The 18,889-nt window shown below is 40.1% G+C and overlaps 1 protein-coding gene across 1 annotated transcript in view; it reads left to right on the forward strand.

Moving 5' to 3' along the window:
• Positions 1-18,889, forward strand: part of LOC126417029 (dynein axonemal heavy chain 1-like) — a gene marked incomplete at its 3' end in the record, with an annotated part of 951,942 nt that overhangs the window by 765,215 nt on the left and 167,838 nt on the right. Inside the window, exons 48-49 of the mRNA XM_050084920.1 lie at positions 4,038-4,254; positions 10,527-10,801. Of these exons, the coding sequence (XP_049940877.1) occupies positions 4,038-4,254; positions 10,527-10,801 (492 nt within the window). The remainder of the gene's footprint in view (positions 1-4,037; positions 4,255-10,526; positions 10,802-18,889) is intronic.

Below are 18,889 nucleotides of genomic sequence, written 5' to 3' on the forward strand. Positions count from 1 at the left end.
TTTTAATGCTATTTGATAAAGGACCAAAGATTTTTGCACAGCATAATTCACCTTTGTGAGGAAGGTCAGATTAAGCCCAGAATAGTGAAGATCATCCTTTCTTCTAGTGTGGTAATCATGCACTTTGCTATTATTTTTCAATTGGGGTGGGTTCTTATAACAAATTTCATAAGTGAATATCTGTATTGTGAAGATATAGTGAATATCTGAGTTCCTTGAACAAATGTCTGCAAGGTGATCTTGGGTGGGCTCCACCTATTATTCTGATTACACAGTTTTGTGCAGTGAATAATTTTTCTCTTAATGATGAATTACCCCAAAATATGATGCCACATGAAAGCAGTGAATGAAAAAAATGCATAGCAGGCTAATTTACTGATATGCTTATCACCAAAATTTGCAATAAGCCTAATAGCGTAAGTGGCTGAATCTAAATGTTTCAGCACATCATGAGCATATCTCTTCCAATTCAGTTTCTCATCAGTGCACACAAACAGAAATTATGAATATTCTGCCTTAGCAACAGATTTCTGCTCGAGGTCTATATTTATCAATGGTATTATGTGGGAAAAATATATCTAAAAACAAAGATTCTGTAACTTACCAAACAAAAGCATTGGTACGTTGATAGAAACAATAACAAACACAAACACACACACGAATTTCAAGCTTTCGCAACCCACGGTTGCTTCATCAGGAAAGAGGGAAGGAGAGGGAAAAATGAAAGGATGTGGGTTTTAAGGGAGAGGGTAAGGAGTCATTCCAATCCCAGGAGCAGAAAGACTTACCTTAGGGCGAAAAAGGGACAGATATACACTCGCACACACACATATCCATCCGCACATATACAGACACAAGCAGACAAATGTAAAGGCAAAGAATTTGGGCAGAGATGTCAGTTGGGGCGGAAGTATAGAGGCAACGATGTTGTTGAGTGACAAGTGATGTACGAGGGGTGGCAACTTGAAATAGCCGAGGTTGAGGCCTGGTGGGTAATGGGAAGAGAGGATATATTGAAGGGCAAGTTCCCATCTCTCTAATTCTGATAGGTTGGTGTTAGTGGGAAGTATCCAGATAACCCAGACGGTGTAACACTGTGCCAAGATGTGCTGGCCATGCACCAAGGCATGTTTAGCCACAGGGTGATCCTCATTACTAACAAACACTTTCTGCCTGTGTCCGTTCATGCGAATGGACAGTTCGTTGCGGGTCATTTCGACATAGAAAGCTTCACAGTGTAGGCAGGTCAGTTGGTAAATCACATGGGTGCTGTCACACGTGGCTCTGCCTTTGATCGTGTACACCTTCCGGGTTACAGGACTGGAGTAGGTGGTGTGGAGGGGTGCATGGGACAGGTTTTACACCGGGGGTGGTTACAAGGGTAGGAGCCAGAGGGTAGGGAAGGTGGTTTGGGGATTTCATAGGGATGAACCAAGAGGTTACGAAGGTTAGGTGGACGGCGGAAAGACACTCTTGGTGGAGTGGGGAGGATTTCATGAAGGATGGATCTCATTTCAGGGCAGGATTTGAGGAAGTCGTATCCCTGCTGGAGAGCCTCATTCAGAGTGTGATCCAGTCCTGGAATGTATCTTGTCACAAGTGGGGCACTTTTGGGGTTCTTTTGTGGGAGGTTCTGGGTTTAAGGGGATGAGGAAGTGGCTCTGGTTATTTGCTTCTGTACCAGGTCGGGAGGGTAGTTGCGGGATGCGAAAGCTGTTTTCAGGTTGTTGGTCTAATGGTTCAGGGATTCAGGACTGGATCAGATTTGTTTGCCATGAAGGCATAGGCTGTAAGGAAGGCACCGTTTGATATGTAATGGGTGGCAGCTGTCATAATCGGGGTACTGTTGCTTGTTGGTGGGTTTGATGTGGACGGATGTGTGAAGCTGGCCATTGGACAGATGGAGGTCAACATCGAAGAAAGTGGCATGGGATTTGGAGTGGACCAGGTGAATCTGTTGGAACCAAAGGAGTTGAGGGTGGAGAGGAAATTCTGGAGTTGTTCTTCACTGTGAGTCCAGATCATGAAGATGTCATCAATAAATCTGTACCAAACTTTGGATTGGCAGACCTCGGTGACCAAGAAGGCTTCTTCTAAGCGACCCATAAATAGGTTGGTATACGAGGGGGCCATCCTGGTACCCATGGCTGTTCCCTTTAATTGTTGGTACGTCTGGCCTTTGAAAGGGAAGAAGTTGTGAGTTAGGATGAAGCTGGCTAAGGTAATGAGGAAATAGATTTTAGCTATGGTGGCAGGTGATCGGCATGAAAGGAAGTGCTCCGTCGCAGCGAGGCCTTGGACTTGCGGGATATTTGTGTATAGGGAAGTGGCATCAGTAGTTACAAGGATGGTTTCTGGAGGTAACAGATAGGGTAAGGATACCAGGCGTTCGAGAAAGTGGTTGGTGTCTTTGATGAAGGGTGGGAGATTGCATGTAACGGGTTGAAGGTGTTGATCTGCGTAGGCAGAGATACATTCTGTTGGGGCTTGGTAACCAGCTACAATGGGGCGGCTGGGATGATTGAATTTGTGAATTTGAGGAAGTAGGTAGAAGGTAGGGGTGCGGTGTTTCGGTGGAGTCAGTAGGTTGATGGAGTCAGGTGAAAGGTTTTGTAGGGGGCTTAAGGTTCTGAGGATTCCTTGAAGCTCCGCCTGGACATCGGGAATGGGATTACCTTGGCAAACTTTGTATGTAGTGTTGTCTGAAAGCTGACACAGTCCCTCAGCCACATACTCCTGACGATCAAGTACCACAGTCGTGGAACCCGTGTCTGCCGGAAGGATGACGATGGATCGGTCAGCCTTCAGATCATGGATAGCCTGGGCTTCATCTGTGGTGATGTTGGGAGTAGGATTAAGGTTTTTCTAGGAAGATTGAGAGGCAAGGCTGGAAGTGAGAAATTCCTGGAATGTTTGGAGAGGGTGATTTTGAGAAAGAGGAGGTGGGTCCCGCTGTGACGGAGGACGAAAGTGTTCCAGGCAGGGTTCAATTTGAATAGTGTCTTGGGGAGTTGGATCATTAGGAGTAGGATTAGGATTATGTTTTTTCATGGCAAAGTGACATTTCCAGCAGCGATTACGAGTGTAGGACAGTAAATCTTTGACGAGGGCTGTTTGGTTGAATGTGGGAGTAGGACTGAAGGTGAGGCCTTTGGACAGGACAGAGGTTTCGGATTGGGAGAGAGGTTTGGCGGAAAGGTTAACTACTGAATTGGGGTGTTGTGGTACCATATTGTATTGGCTAGAATTTTGAGGTTTTGGGGGGAGTGGAACTGGAAGTGGGAGATTGAGTAGATGCTGTGACTTACCAAACGGCAAAGCGCTGGTAGACAGACACAATAAAAAACACACAAATTTCAAGCTTTCACAACCCAAGGTTGCTTCATCAGGAAAGAGGGAAGGAGAGGGAAAGATGAAAGGATGTGGGTTTTGAGGGAGAGGGTAAGGAGTCATCCCAATCCTGGGAGCAGAAAGACTACCTTAGGGGGAAAAAAGGACAGGTATACACTCGCACACACTCATATATCCATCCGCACATATACAGCGGTATTTTGGCTTGTGACTTTTTCAGTGGCAATAAGTGACACATTAAAATGACACATCTTCAAAGTATCCAGGAATAGTTAAGTTGCTAACAGTAGAAAATACATCACTAAAAATTGCAGAGGGAGGCAAAGACTTGACTACGGTAATCACTTTCAAGTGAATTTAAGATGGAGCAGTTATAGAGGTGAAGTAGCCGCATGGTATAGACTGGCACAGAGAGCTTCATATACTAATCTTTTGACTGAAGACCACAACAACAATAATGTATTTTATAAAGAAGCTGATTTGAGGTAGCAACATTGGTAGTGATATGTGTAGTATCAGAGACACAAATAGTCTACACACTCGACTCTCTTTTTCTGTATGGAAGCATGTAGATGGTGAAGTAAACTGTGCAATTTCTGTATCCATGTACTACTCTGCAATATGGTATAAACAACATTAAATCTCACATGTAAGCACACTATTCTTAGTCTTTCTTGTAACTGCAGGTACTCGATGGCCTTAAACTGCTTCAAGACACATTAGAGAAAACAGAAGCTCATAAAGCTGATCTGGAGGCAAAGATGAAACTTTGTGAGGAACGAATGGGACGAGCAGTGAGGCTTATATCTGGACTTGCAGATGAACGAGAACGTTGGGGCATATCAGTGAAAACTCTCTCTGAATCTGTTATCAATGTTGTTGGAGATGTGTTGCTCAGTGCAGGTAAGGAATAAATTTCTCAATACATCTACATATGTACCTGACAAAATAATGACCAGATATGATCTGTTTTCAAAGTTACATTTTTCACTAGAGGTGACAGTCCTACTTGATGAAAACAAACAGCTTGAACAAATTTATGACCTTTGCTGAGAAGATACTGACTGCATACATAAAAAAAATCTGTGGCTTTTATGTGGTCTGTGCTTTCATTCATCACTATAATAGCTGAATAGGTACACCATAAAATAATTATATTCATTAGAGTAGAAAAACTCATATGTGGCAACTTTAAACAAGTAAAATTGACCCCCAGATGCCAGAAGTAGCCATGTTTATATGCCGAATGGAAGGCTGTGTGCAACATTCCTTTGTGTCTAGAATGATAAAAAAATGAAATGATATATTCACATCAGTAAGCAGCTATAATCACAAGCAATGTGCTGATGACACATATGTTTGTAGGTAAATTTGTATTTTATCAGCTTGTATTTTTAAACCTGATTGAATTAGCTGAGGACCGAACAAAATGTATGCTTTATTTTAGATGAAGTATTAAATTAATAGTGGTGTGCAACATCTTTGGAAAATGTACTGCATAACAGTAATCTATAACATATCTAGAAAGTGTAGAGAATTTTACAGAATAGTACTACAGTATGTGTAAGAACTGTCTTCATACTTGAGCAGTAGCAAAACTGCAACAACTGACAGATGTTTATCTGCCAAATTTTAACACTTTAAAATATAATTTGTATTGTTTTTTACTTACATAAATACATAGGCTGCCACTGCCAGTTTCATTCTGATTGGAATTCCCTGTATCTGCGGGTTGCTGGATACTGGTGCACACATCAAAGAAACAGGTGAGAAACGATGATGACTCAAGCTGGGAAGACCACCTGCAGTTGAGACTCAAACCCACACCAGAGTCGACCAACAGGGCAGACAAAAGGGCAGACCTGACACAACAAGAGCAAGGGACTAGCAATCTAGGCTGCAATGAAGTGTAATGAACTTTCAACACAATGCTGTCAACAGATCAAGTACAAGACACAATCCAAATAGACACACCAGACAGATACACCAGTATCGAAACAAAGTTGTTGGTGAGTAGCCAGTAATATGGTGTAGAGAGTAATGAACTCTATCAGACAAAGTACATGACTGACTGAGCAGTTAAGGTATGATAGTATTTATGCCAGCTGTGAGGGGCACTGTTGACCAATGTATTCACAAGACGAGACAGTAGCACACTCGCTAGGCGAGTGCAGTACTGTGGCAACGCTGCCCTCTATCGGTCATCGAGATCCATTTGTTCTGGGGGCATTCAACTTCTGTGTTGCCCAATACCAGAGGCTCCTTCTAGGTGTATTGCCACAACATTTTATAAAACAATGAAATAAACCAGCGTTTCATCCGAGTTGTAGTGGCTGTCCTCAGGGCAAAGACTATAAATACTTTGAATATGATAAATTTCCTTGACTCAGGAAAATGCCTCTCCACAAATCAGCACGGATCCAGAAAGCATCATGATACTCGTCTTGCCCTTTCATCATAGGATATCCTGTAAACCATAGATGAAGTGCAACAGGCAGAATTCCAAAAAGCATTTGGCACAATATCTCACTGCAGACTGTTAATGAAGGTATGAATGTACAGAATAAGTTTTCAGGTATATGAGTGGCTTGAAGACCTTTTAAGTAATAGAACTCAGCCTGCTGTTCTGGCTGGTGAATTCTTATCACAGATAAGTGTATCATCAGGTTTGCCCCAGGGAAGTGTGATAGGACTGCTTTTGTTCTTTATACACATAAACGATGTGACAGATAAGACTGAGCAGCTATCTGTGACTGTTTGTGCAGGAGGACTTAAAAAGAATGTGTGTTTGACATGTTGAATGACAGTTTGCTCTAAATGTAGAAAATTTTGGTTAATGCAGATAAGTAGGATGAAAGGAACTTGTAATTTTTTGCTATGGTATGGGTGGTGTGCTGCTTGACACGATCATGAAAATTAAATATAGGCATAACATTGCAAAGCAAAGTGAAATGGAACAAGCACATAAGATAAGTGGTAGAGAAGGCAGTGGTAGGCTTTCTCTTATTGGGAGAATTATAGGAAAGTGTAGCTCATCTGTAAAGGAGATCACATATAGAATACTAGTGGAATGTGCTTTTGAATATTGCTCAAATGTTTGGGGTCTGCACCATTTCAGAGTAAAATAAGTTATTCAAGCACCTCAGAGGTGTGCTGCTAGATTCGATCAACAGTGAGTATTGAAGACTTGTTTTGTGAACCTAAATGTGAATACTTAGAAGGAAGACTATGTTCTTTTCACAAAAAGTTATTGAGAAAATTTAGAGAACTCAGCATTTGTGACTTATTGCAGAAAGATTCTACGTACAAGGGGCAATACATAAGTAATGCAACACATCTGTCTTTTTTTTCTGGCCATTTTCAGTTGAAAAATGTGGAATTTGGAGGGTGACATTATGGAGTATTCCCACTTCAGCCACTATAATTTCATGAAGTTCTAAAAGATAGCGGCACTATACGTAGCCTTCAAAATGCCATCTGTAACAGAGGTAGGGTGCAAGCAAAGAGCTGACATCGAGTGTCTTTTGGCAAAAAACCGTAGCATCACAGATATTCATAGGCACTTACAGAATGTCTGCTTAGACTTGGCAGTGAACAAAAGTCATCATCGCAACAAGGTCATGAAGACATGTCTAGTCCTCTCATGTTGGCCAGCTAAATACATCTGTGATTCCTGCAGTGTTTGAATAAGCAGACACTCTCTTTTGAGGTGGTCGATGGATCACAGACTCCTCACTGCTCAGCTGGATATCTCTGTTGGTAGCGCTGACACACTCAGCCACCATTTGGAATACTCTAATGTGTGTTCCGTGCCACTTAACAGATGACGATAAAGAGCAACAAAGGACCATCTGTGCAGAATTATTTGAGTGCTACAAGGCTGATTGCCACAATTTTTTCTCGAACATTGTCACAGGTGATGAAATATGGGTTCGTCATTTCAAATTAGAAACAAAACAACAATTCACCTCTCCTCCGAAGAATAAGTTCAAAACCGCAGCCTCAGCCAGTAAAATCATGACGATGGTCTTCAGGGACTCTGAAGGGATTATTGTGTATTGTGTATTGTGCTCTACTCCCACGAAATTGAAGAAACATCTTCAGAGTGTTCATCATGTCAGAAATGCAAACGAACTTCTCCTTCTCCATGACAGTTCAAGTATGCACACCCAAGAGGACTGGGGCTGTTGTTTTCCATCCACCATACAGCTTGGTTCTCACACCTTCCAACTCGATCTGTTTGGCCCAATGAAGGATGCATTCTGCATAGAGCAGTATGTGGATGATGGGGAGGCTGTTGATGCAGGAGGACATTGGCTCTGGCATCAACTATTAGAGTGGTACCATGTGGGCATTCAGGCCCTCCCAGTAATGTGACATAAGGCTTTCACAGTGAACAGAGATTATGTTGAAGATTAGGGTTTTGTTGCAAAAAGAGTGGGGAATACTATGGTGTGTCAGAATCCTGAACAAAACCAACCTCATTCTTTAATTAAAAAATAATGTTTTGCATTACTTATTGAAGGCCCATCATACATTTCGCACCACATAGAACCATGCAGTCAAAGTAAGAGAAATTAGAGCTCTTACACCTTTTGCAGTGCGCCACATGGTGGCTTGTGGGTGTCTGTACATAAAGATTAAAACAGACATTTTACATTTTGGTAAATTCTTTTGACAAAATTTTGATCACCATATTTCTCTGCTGAATGTGTAAATACTGTATATAGTTACCCTAATCTATATAGAGAGAAATGACCACCGTGATATAATAAGAGAAATCAGAGCTCGCATGTAAAAATTTAGTTGTTCATTTTCCCATGTGATATCTAAGAGTGAAACACTCCAGAAATAGTCCAAAAGTGGTTCTATTGTCTGCCAAACACTTAAGTGTGAATTAAAGAGAAATTTTGTAGATGTAGTTGGTTATTATTCTTTTCTAGATATGTCATTATGTTTGAGCTCGGTATATATTCTGATATTTTACAACAGATGGATGTCAGAGACACCAGATGGTTGTTTTCTGGATAGCTTCTGCTTCCTTCTTGTAAATGAGCATGACCTGTGCTATCTTTCCATTGCTTAAAGGATAACTGCAAACTCTGTATAAAACTGATGGGAATTCCATCAGGCATTGTAATGTTGCTCAATTCTGCAGTTTCACCGGTTTCTCAGTGCCACTGATTCTCATATGAGCCATGCATCTTTGCCATTATGTGAGAATTAAACCACAGCTGTACTTCTGGATCCTTCTTTGTAAAGGAAAGCTTGAAAGCAGAGTTCATCATCCATATTAGTAAAGGAAAACTTGAAAGCAGAGTTCATCATCTCTGCTCATGCTTTGCTTCGCTCAATTTCAGTTGTGAATGGCCAGGGGCAGTTGGCAGCTGTAGTGGGTGGTAGAACAAAGTTGACAGCATTAGGAGCCATTAGTATACCAGTTACCTGGTTGCAGGCTGATGAGCCCTCAACTAAACAACATTGATTCAACACACATTTTATTAGTGAACCAGCTTCAGCAATCGCTGTGTTGCTCAGCAGTAGCAACATACTTCAGGACATGTGCTGAAGGCAGACACTATGTAAGCAAGCTGCCTGTGGCCTTGGGTGGCCCGCGGTAATGCCAGTGACTCACTAGGACTTCTGACTCGAATGCATGTAGTGGCATGTGCACCGTCTGATCACAGCTTTGTGCTGAGGGCAGGATGCACCGGAGGGTGCAGAATCCTGTCGTGGAAACAAATCTCCGCCAGTTCAAACAAATCTCCCACTATTCAGTTACTCAGAAAAGTAAATCTTTAATTGTAATTTGTGAAAATCAGGCAAGCAACAATAGACAGATTCAGTTGTAAAATTCTGAACACATATAAAAGACACATGTTGGAAACCATTGTAGATCAACCTGCAGCAAGTTTTGAAATAAGTAAGATCTGTGTCTGAAAATAAGGGATAATGTTCTGCAGACACTTTAGTACATGTTACAAGTGTATGTACCGACTGTTATCTAAATTTTGTGCCCTGGGAGTTTACTCCATGATTCAGTTAACTTACTTTTTTTGTGCTTAACTGTGAACTTGTAATTTTTTTTCATTTAAAGTGTTAAATATCAATAATGGCTAGTGCAAACTGTGATAATAGGGAAGACATTGGACTGTGTTGTTTTGAAATGAAAATTACCATGTACACAGTGTTTGTACTGATATGACAGTCAGATCTGAAGTACAGTGATGTAAGTGTTTTGTTCAGTGACTGTGTTAATTAGGTATTTACCATACATGAATGTTTATGAATTATTACATCAGCATAACGTAACTTCACTCGAACAATATTTCAGGGCATCTACAAAGTGCAATATGTGGCTATCTGTTTATCTGTACTGTAATTATATTAAATGAGACTCGAACTGGCCATAAACAGTAGTTCATTCAACATCTAAGAGCAGTTAAAGTGTGCGAACTGCAAATTGGTTTGGGCTGTATTGTTGGAAGTGGATTGTTCCCACCATCAACTTTTCAGCTATTTTTGATGGAGGTGCTGTTACTGAAGCTAACCGTGCGTGTGAGGATGTGTTCACTGCCAAGTCACTCAGACCCCAGGATGAGAGGGTCCTGGTGGTAGTCTAGTGTGTAAGGACAGCTATTGTGGACTAATTTGTGAGTTATACATATTATTAGACTATTCTAATAATAGAAAATGACTCAGCTGTAATCAATGAATAAATTAGAGTTACTCTGTAAGTAATTTAATGATAGAGGCACACTTGACCATGTTAATGTTACAAAGTGAAAAAAATGTATGGTAATGTTATGAAGTTATTTATGTACATGATTTTGTACCATTATCAAAACTGACCCTGTTCCAAACCTCGGTGGTGAACTTACAGGCATAATTTTCTGCAAGTTTGATACATCTGATAGATAATCATTTTCTAGCTAATCATTTTCCTACAAAATATTGCAGCACATTTGCATATCCTGTGCACTCAAAGGGTCCTCCTGAATATGTTTGGCATGAATGTGTTTTATTATTTTCTTTCGTGATTTAATAATCTCAACCATTTCTCCATGTTCTCATTTCTTGTGTGAATCTGTTCCTGTTGTCATTCATTATTGCGTTCCTTTGAAAATTGTTTTACGTGTGTGCTACACATTTTCTACTTTTCCTGGTGATTTCAGGTGCAGTGGCATATTTGACACCATTCACTGACAGCTATCGTCGCAATCTCATATCGAAGTGGATTACTTTGGTGTCAGAACGTGCCATACCACATACAGACAACGTCTCGCCAGTTTCTACAATGGGGGATCCAGTACTCATTCGCACTTGGCAGATCTTTGGCTTGCCAAGAGATACACTGTCAGCTGAGAATGCTGTTCTGGCTTTCAATTCCCGACGGTGGCCGTTGTTTATAGATCCTCAGGGCCAAGCAAACCGTTGGGTGCGTAATATGGTATGTACAAGAAATAAATGATTTTTATTTCATGTATACCTGGATTTCTGCCTGTATAACAAATGTTAAATTCATTGTTCACATGATGAACAAACACTAAAGTGTTTTAATATAATTTTTTAATAACTGAGATGCAAAATGTTTCCTAAACATTGGCTTTGTAGAGAGGAATGAGGAGGGAACCATACCAGCGAGAGTAACAGGACACAACCTTATCCCTTTGACTACTGTTGATGAAGTAACTTGTCATGCTTCACCTCTCCGCAGGTACTGTTGTCAAATTGAAGTGCAGCCTATGGCTTTTTCTCGAGTGCTATCAATGACTTGACTTGAGCCTCCTTGCTGACCCCTAAGTGCTAATGACATGTATAGCCGTGACACCTCTGATGTACCTGCATGCTGTTTAGGCATACAGCAGATTTTCCACTGCAAATCACAGTAACCTTTCACAGTTTTGTTCACCAAGCTGTGTCCAGCTATGTAGTCTTGTTTTGCTTCATGTCATATTGTTCATGAAGACTGGCGTAACAGTGTTTTTCTCAGCCATTCTACAATGAAAATAACAAGATGGCATGATTGCACTGAGAGAGAGATCATAGAGATACTCATGAACATTTGAGATGTAGCAAGTGAGCATTCCCCATCTGTTAACATCTTCTGCTCCCAACAGGTATTGATTTTTTCTCAAGGTATTTTTTTTAAATCTCTGATACAATTAGTTATTAGTTGTGATAGGTACATGGAAACCTGTAAATCAGTTATCATGCAAAGTTCAGTTTAAAATCATTGTTCAGTTTATTCTTCTTACAGCACTGATTCCATTGATTTAGCTGTAGATTATATTAATTCAAAGTTATAATTAATTGAAGTTAATACTGTAGTTCAGTATGTGGAAAAAAACCTGTAAGCTAATCAGCAGAATCCAGTATAATGACGTACATCGTATTTGAATGGGAAACATTCTGACCACCAGTGAAATATGTTAAATTACCTTAAACTAATTAGCTTGTGAAATAATTAAATTTCTGATCCATAACCAAACATCATTGCGTGTTTTGCCATAACCACTGTTAGATTCTGATCTTCAACTACATGCTTTTGTTACCTTAATCTGACGTACACCGCTAATTAGGCTATACAGATGTCATTAAAAAAATCTAGGTAGTCCAGTGGAAGACATGGTTTTTGTCACTATTACCTTTAATGACAACACAGTATCTCAGAACAAATAATTCATCAACACTTCACGATTCACACCAAATTAGAGTAATCCCAAGTCCTTCAGTCTCGGTGATCTCATACTGTTTTAGTTAGTCCTTTATTGGTTGATCTGTGTTGTTACATCAGCCCCCCTCCCCCTTCCAATAAAAAATTCCTTTTTTATTTTAATCCAGAGCCACAGGTGTTTCAGGGAAGTGGTGGTTTATAATACAGCCCGTTCTTGTAGTCTTTGGAACCATCAGGGGTTCCTGCTGGTGGCAGCCAGTCTAGAGGGTGTGTTCCTCTGCACTGCACCTCTTGGAGGTGGTGTGACAGGTTGTCCTGGGTTGGTGTCCACAGGTGCCTCCATGTCCAAGTATGCCGGGTTTAACTGCTCAGTAGGAACCATTTCATCTCATCCATTACATTGAATTTTAAAGGTGTGTGCTCCAAGCAGTAGGACCTTTCACAGGCCATTGTATAGTGGCCTAACTAGTGGTTGGATAAATTCATCCTTCAGTCAGACAAAGGGTACGCTGTAGAGGTTCTCATATATAAAGACACTCCTGTATCCATGTATCGGAAGAGTGGATGGGTGATTTGGGTCATCATTTCTTACAGGTGTTGACTGAACTCAGTGACAGTGACTGGAAAAGTTGGTAATTAGTAGGGGTAGCTCTTCACCATACATGAGCTGTGCTGGTGGATGTTGCAGATACTCTTTGATTGCCGATCACAGGCCCATCAGATCATTTACGTATGAGAAGGACACTGCGGACCAATGTTTAAACCAGCGGAAACCCCATGTATGACTTCTCCCACTCAAGGAATCTCCACTGATTACATTGGTTGAATTATTAAGTGCAATAATCTGCATTCTATTGGTTAGATATGACATCCATTGTTTGGCTATACCACCATCTGCATATCTAGGAGAAGGTGGTGATCCGTACAGTCAAATGCCTTAGATGTTGCTGTTGTGGCCTTTAGTCCAGAAACTGGTTTGATGCAGCTCTCGATGCTACTCTATCCTGTGCAAGCCTCTTCATCTTCGAATTACTACTGCAACCTACATCTTACAGAATCTGCTTAGCTTATTCATCTCTCGGTCTCCCTCTGTGACTTTTACCCTCCACACTTCCCTCCAGTACTAAATTGGTGGTCCCTTGATGACTCAGAACATGTCCTACCAACCGATCCCTTCTTCTAGTTGAGTTGTGTCACAAATTCCTCTTCTCCTCAATTCTATTCAGTAATTCCTCATAGTGATATATACATCTAATCTTCAGCATTCTTCTGTAGCACCACATTTCGAAAGCTTCTAGTCTCTTCTTGTCTAAACTGTTTATTGTCCATGTTTCACTTCCATACAATGCTATACTCCATGCAAATACTATCAGGAAAGACTTCCTGGCACTTAAATTTATACTCGATGTTAATAAATTTCTTCAGAAATGCTTCCCTTGCCAGTCTACATTTTATATCCTCTATATTTCAACCATTATCAGTTATTTTGCTGCTCAAATAGCAAAACTCATTAACTACTTTTAGTGTCTCCTATTGTAATACCCTCAGCTTCACCTGATTTAATTCGACTACATTCCATTATCCTCATTTTGCTACTGTTGATGTTCATCTTACATCCTCCTTGCAAGACACTGCCCATTCCATTGAGCTGCTCTTCCAGGTCCTTTTCTGTCTCTGACATAATTACAAAGTTTTTATTTCTTCTCCTTGGATTTTAATTCCTATTCCAAATTTTTCTTTTGTTTCCTTTACTGCTTGCTCAATATACAGATTGAGTAGCATCAGGGATGGGCTACAACCATATCTCACTCGTTTCTCGACCCCTTTCATGCCCCTTGACTCTTTAACTGCCATCTGGTGTCTGTACAAATTGTAAAGAGCCTTTTGCTCCCTGTATTTTACCCCTGCCACCTTCAGCATTTGAAAGAGAATATTCCAGTCAACAGTGTCAAAAGTTTTCTCTTAAGTCTACAAATGCTAGAAATGTAGGTTTGCCTTTCCTTAATCTATTTTTTAAGATAAGTCATAGGGTCAGTATTTCCTCACATGTTCCAGCATTTCTACGGAATCCAAACTGATCTTCCCCAAGCTCAGCTTCTACCAGTTTTTCCATTCGTCTGTAAGGAATTCATGTTAGTATTTTGCAGCCGTGGCCTATTAAACTGATAGTTCGGTAATTTTCACATCTGTCAACCCCTGCTTTCTTTGGTATTGCAGTTATTATATTCTTCTTGAAGTGTGAAGGTATTTCACCTGTCTCATACATCTTGCTCACCAGATGGAAGAGTTTCATCATGGCTGGCTCTCCCAAGGCTACCAGTATTTTTAATGGAATGTCGTCTGCTCCTGTGGCCTTGTTGCTCTGCCAAATTCTTCATACAGTATTGTATCTCCTGTTTCATCTTTCTGTACATCATCTTCCATTTCCATATTATTGCCCTCAAGTACATCTCCATTGTATAGACGCTCTATATACTCCCTCAGTCATTCTGCTTTACCTTCTTTGCTTAGGATGGATTTTCCATCTGAGCTCTTGATATTCATACAGGTGGTTCTCTTTTCTCCAAAGGTCTCTCTAAATTTTCCTTAAGTCAGTATCTAACTCCTAGTGATACATGCTTCTGTGCCCTTACATTTGGCCTCTTGCCATCCCTGCTTAGCAATTTTGCACTTCCCGTCGATCTCATTTTTGAGACACTTGTATTCCTTTTCGCCTGGTTCATTTACTGCATTTTTATATTTTTGTCAATTAAATTCAGTATCTCTTCTGTTACCCAAGGATTTCTACAAACCCTCGCCTCTTTACCTTCTTGGTCCTCTGCTGCCTTCACTATTTCATCTCTCAAAGCTACCCATTTTTCTTCTAGTGTATTTACTTCCCCTGTTCATGTCAATTGTTCCCTAATACTTTACCTCCCCTGTTCATGTCAATCGTTCCCTAATACTCTCTCTGAAACTCCTTACAACCCCTGGTTCTTTCAGTTTATCCATGTCCCATCTCCTTACATTCCTACCTTTTTGCAGTTTCTTCAGTTTTAATCTACAGTTCATAACCAATACGTTGTGGCCAGAGTCCACATATGCCCCTGGAAATGTCTTAAAATTGAAAACCTGGTTCCTAAATCTCTGTCTTACCATTATGTAATCTGTCAGAAACCTTCCAGTGTCTCCAATCCTCTTCCATGTATACAACCATCTTTCAAGATTCTTAAACCAAGTGTTAGCTATGATTAAATTATGTTCTGTGCAAAATTCTACCAGGCAGCTTCCCCTTTCATTCCTTACCCCCATTCCATATTCATCTACTACTTTTCCTTCCCTTCCTTTTCCTAAAATAGAATTCCACTCCCCCATGACTATTATATTTTCATCGCCCTTAACTATCTGAATAATTTCTTTTACCTCATCATACATTTCTTTAATCTCTTCATCATCTTTGGAGCTAGATGGCATATAAACTTATACTACTGTGGTAGGCTTGGGCTTCTAATGGTCTTTGGACGATAGAAGAGACAGTGTGATACTGGCGTGCAAGACTCACACATCTCTCGAAGTTGACTCACATATTGTGTGCAGCCGATCTTCTTCTCGGGTCAGATGGCAGCATTGATCTTCACAAACTCTTCTTCTCCAAAAACTATAGCTGGTTAAGGTAATTTCAAAATAGACTTCTTTTCTACTCTTGAAATGATTCTGTACTCCCAGGATACTTTTGTTCAACTCTGTTATATTTTCATCTCCACAATATAGCTACTTCACAGGATTCACACAAATGTTCAACTCTCACGAGTCAACACCGTCTTAGATCGTTAGAAACTAGCAGACACAATTATAATAATTTTGGTTTAATAACCACTATAAAACCAGTTCTTGCTTCTCGCAAGTCCAACATCCGAAAGTCAAATGTAGGTGTATTTAGTTCAATACATAATTGATTTGTTCACAACAATACAGTCATTACACTGTCAAGAAATAGAGCATGCCTGCTCCTTGCACTGGACATACAGATTCTCAGGCACGCACTGCAAACACTTGTCGACACCTATAGACTGTCACTATTGCTGTATTCTCCCAATACATATCCATCTTGCACACACAGAAACTGGCAGTGAAATAGACACATCTCCACTCTCTCACCCTCATACTTAAAATATTGGGTGTTCGAGACAGTGGAAAGATGAGTGTGCTCTCTCTCTCTCTCTCTCTCTCTCTCTCTCTCTCTCTCTCTCTCTCCCACCTTTTTTTTCCCTACTCCTGCATTTCCATTATTTGATTTGGTATTCATAATCCTGTATTCACCTGAAATTACCAAGCTTTGCTATTTTTTAAAATTTGGTGATGAACATGTAAATGGGATTCACAGTGGAGCCATTCTTCTGAAACCTGAACTGTGATTTGCTGAGCATATTATTGTTGCTCTGGTGGGATACTATTCCAGAACACATCACCTTCTCAAAAAAATGTTAGAAAATGATGTCAGTACTGAAACAGGTTGGTAGTTATTAACACTTCTTCTATCACCTTTCTTATAGAGGGTCCCCAGCTTGTGGTCTAGTGGCTAGCATTGCTGCCTCAGGATCACAGGTTCCCAGGTGCCTCTCAGCCAGGTTGGGAATTTTCTCTACTTGGCTACTGGGTGTCTGTGATGTCCTCACCATTTCAGCATCATTTGGGAAAGTGATGAGAGTAATTTTTCCAAACAAACAAGAAGCTCTGCTACCTTATTACTCAACCCATTTAGATTCCGACGAAATATGCCACTCTTACTTTTGCCTGTATTCAGACATTTTGTGGAGCTCTTCTGTTATATTAATTTACTTCATAACGGGATGCCAAAATTCTGATTCTGCGCTAAAAAAAGTACCCCACTGATACCAGTAACCACAGGGATCTTGTTTTGTGTCATGGTGGGGCAAGGGGGGGGGGGGGGGGGAAGGAGGCCCTTATTTTTCTGCAAGAATCTGAGCCAGCCTCCCTTTCCCTCTCTTATTCAAGCACAGACCATGTCTAGTATACCCAGTCTCCCACTGTAGCAATGGGCACTGCACTAATATGAGATTTCCTTTCAGTCAGCAGCAGCCCACTCAACTGTGTGTTCATACAGCTCACAGCAGTGTTAACCAGGGTTGGTCATGGTGTTGTGGGACTCTTCACATGTGTGTGTGTGCAGTTGCTACTCCTATTAATATGACCTCCAATGCTGTAATTCCTGTCTTCAGCCAGGCCATTCCCTGCTCCACATACTATGATTACCTGATCTGCTTTTTCAAAATCTTTACAAAAATTTGATATGTACTGTCATCTGGATAAGTCTGGCACTTGAATCCACAGTACTTGTGACCTGGTACCCTGTTCATAATTTTTCCTGTGACATCTGGCGTACACCCTTGCCATTGCTACTACCTAGCAGCAAGACTTTTTTCTTCCTCCTGTCTTTTTGTACCAACCTACACCTAGTTTGTTTGCTTGTAGTCTGCAGCATCCTACTTTTACCTACAGCTGGTTGCAGCTCTTCCCCTTGTATTTCAGATAACAAGTCACCTATTAGATACTGTGAGCTTAAATGTATATGAAAAAGTTGAATATCTGTTCCACTCTAGCTGATGTTTATTAAAGAGATGTAATGTGTACTGCAGTTGGTGAATCTTGGTCTGTTATGCTACTGTCTCATAGTCTCCATTTTGATGTTCAATAAGTGAAGTGGATAGTGGAAAAAAAGTAATTCTGGAAGAAGTTTGTTTGTTATCAAAATGAAGGAAGTCATGATAAGTATATAAGGAGTAACAGCCTGTGATAAATTCTTATACTGAATTCATAGTAGTATTTCTAGATTCCTACTGTTCTCCATTCATCTTCCACAAATGAATGAAGAACTTTTAATAAGATTTGCATTAGGCATAGTCCATATCAGTTAAGGCAGGCTTGGAAAAATTCTCACCTTCATAGTCTTGAATGTTATTGAATTTAGCATATGTTAAAATTAAGGACTAAGTAAGGAACACATATTTTTTTGTTTTCTCCAAAAAAATTTTTGCTCCGAGATACAGCCCTCCAAAGATGACACTGTGCGTACCATTTTGAAGATGTGAATTTTGAAAAAAATGTTAAAATGCTGTTTCTCTGGAACAGTTCTATATATTTTGTTGTTTTTTTTATTTGAAAAATAATTGCTTTATAATTACAAAGAAATCATCCATTTGGACTTATTTGTGAAATTTCTTGTACTATAGTGTTCTGAACTTTTTTGTAATTTATGGATTTTTTTTTCTCAAAAATGCCAATCCATAAAATTTTGATTTTGATTAGTACCATACAGTTCTACATTCCCTGAACAGGAGAGCTTCCACTTTTGGATTGAACAGGTTTTATAAACAATTGAAATTTTTACCATACATAAAACCTTTTTTATCATCACATAACAATCTCATAAAAATCAGAACCTAGCCTTATTTAACATAATTTTAGTTTTGAAATATGAGTAAAGACAGTCATTTTTCAAACATTTCAAATGGTTCCAAAATGTATGTGAAAGGTCCAAAGACTTAAAGGTTTCAATTTATACAACTTCTGTGCACTCAGTTTTGTACTTAAATGAGCCAGTCAATGAACTAAAAAAGTGTTCCATTACTTCAGTATCTTCCTTTGATATAGAGTGACACCTGCCTGTTGAGCCAATGGGAACTGGAGCACTTACAGTCTTCAAAACGTTGTGAACAGGAAGCGAACACTGGAGGCATTGTTGCTGTCCATCAGCTGGAAACCTATATCCAGCAAGTGGTCCATGTGGTAGCATAAAGTTCACTACAATTCCATTTAACTCATATCTGGTGTCCATAACCTCTGCAATCCACCAGTCACAGT

The sequence above is a fragment of the Schistocerca serialis genome, chromosome 8 (assembly GCF_023864345.2).
Source record: "Schistocerca serialis cubense isolate TAMUIC-IGC-003099 chromosome 8, iqSchSeri2.2, whole genome shotgun sequence".
NCBI classification, from domain to species: domain Eukaryota; kingdom Metazoa; phylum Arthropoda; class Insecta; order Orthoptera; family Acrididae; genus Schistocerca; species Schistocerca serialis.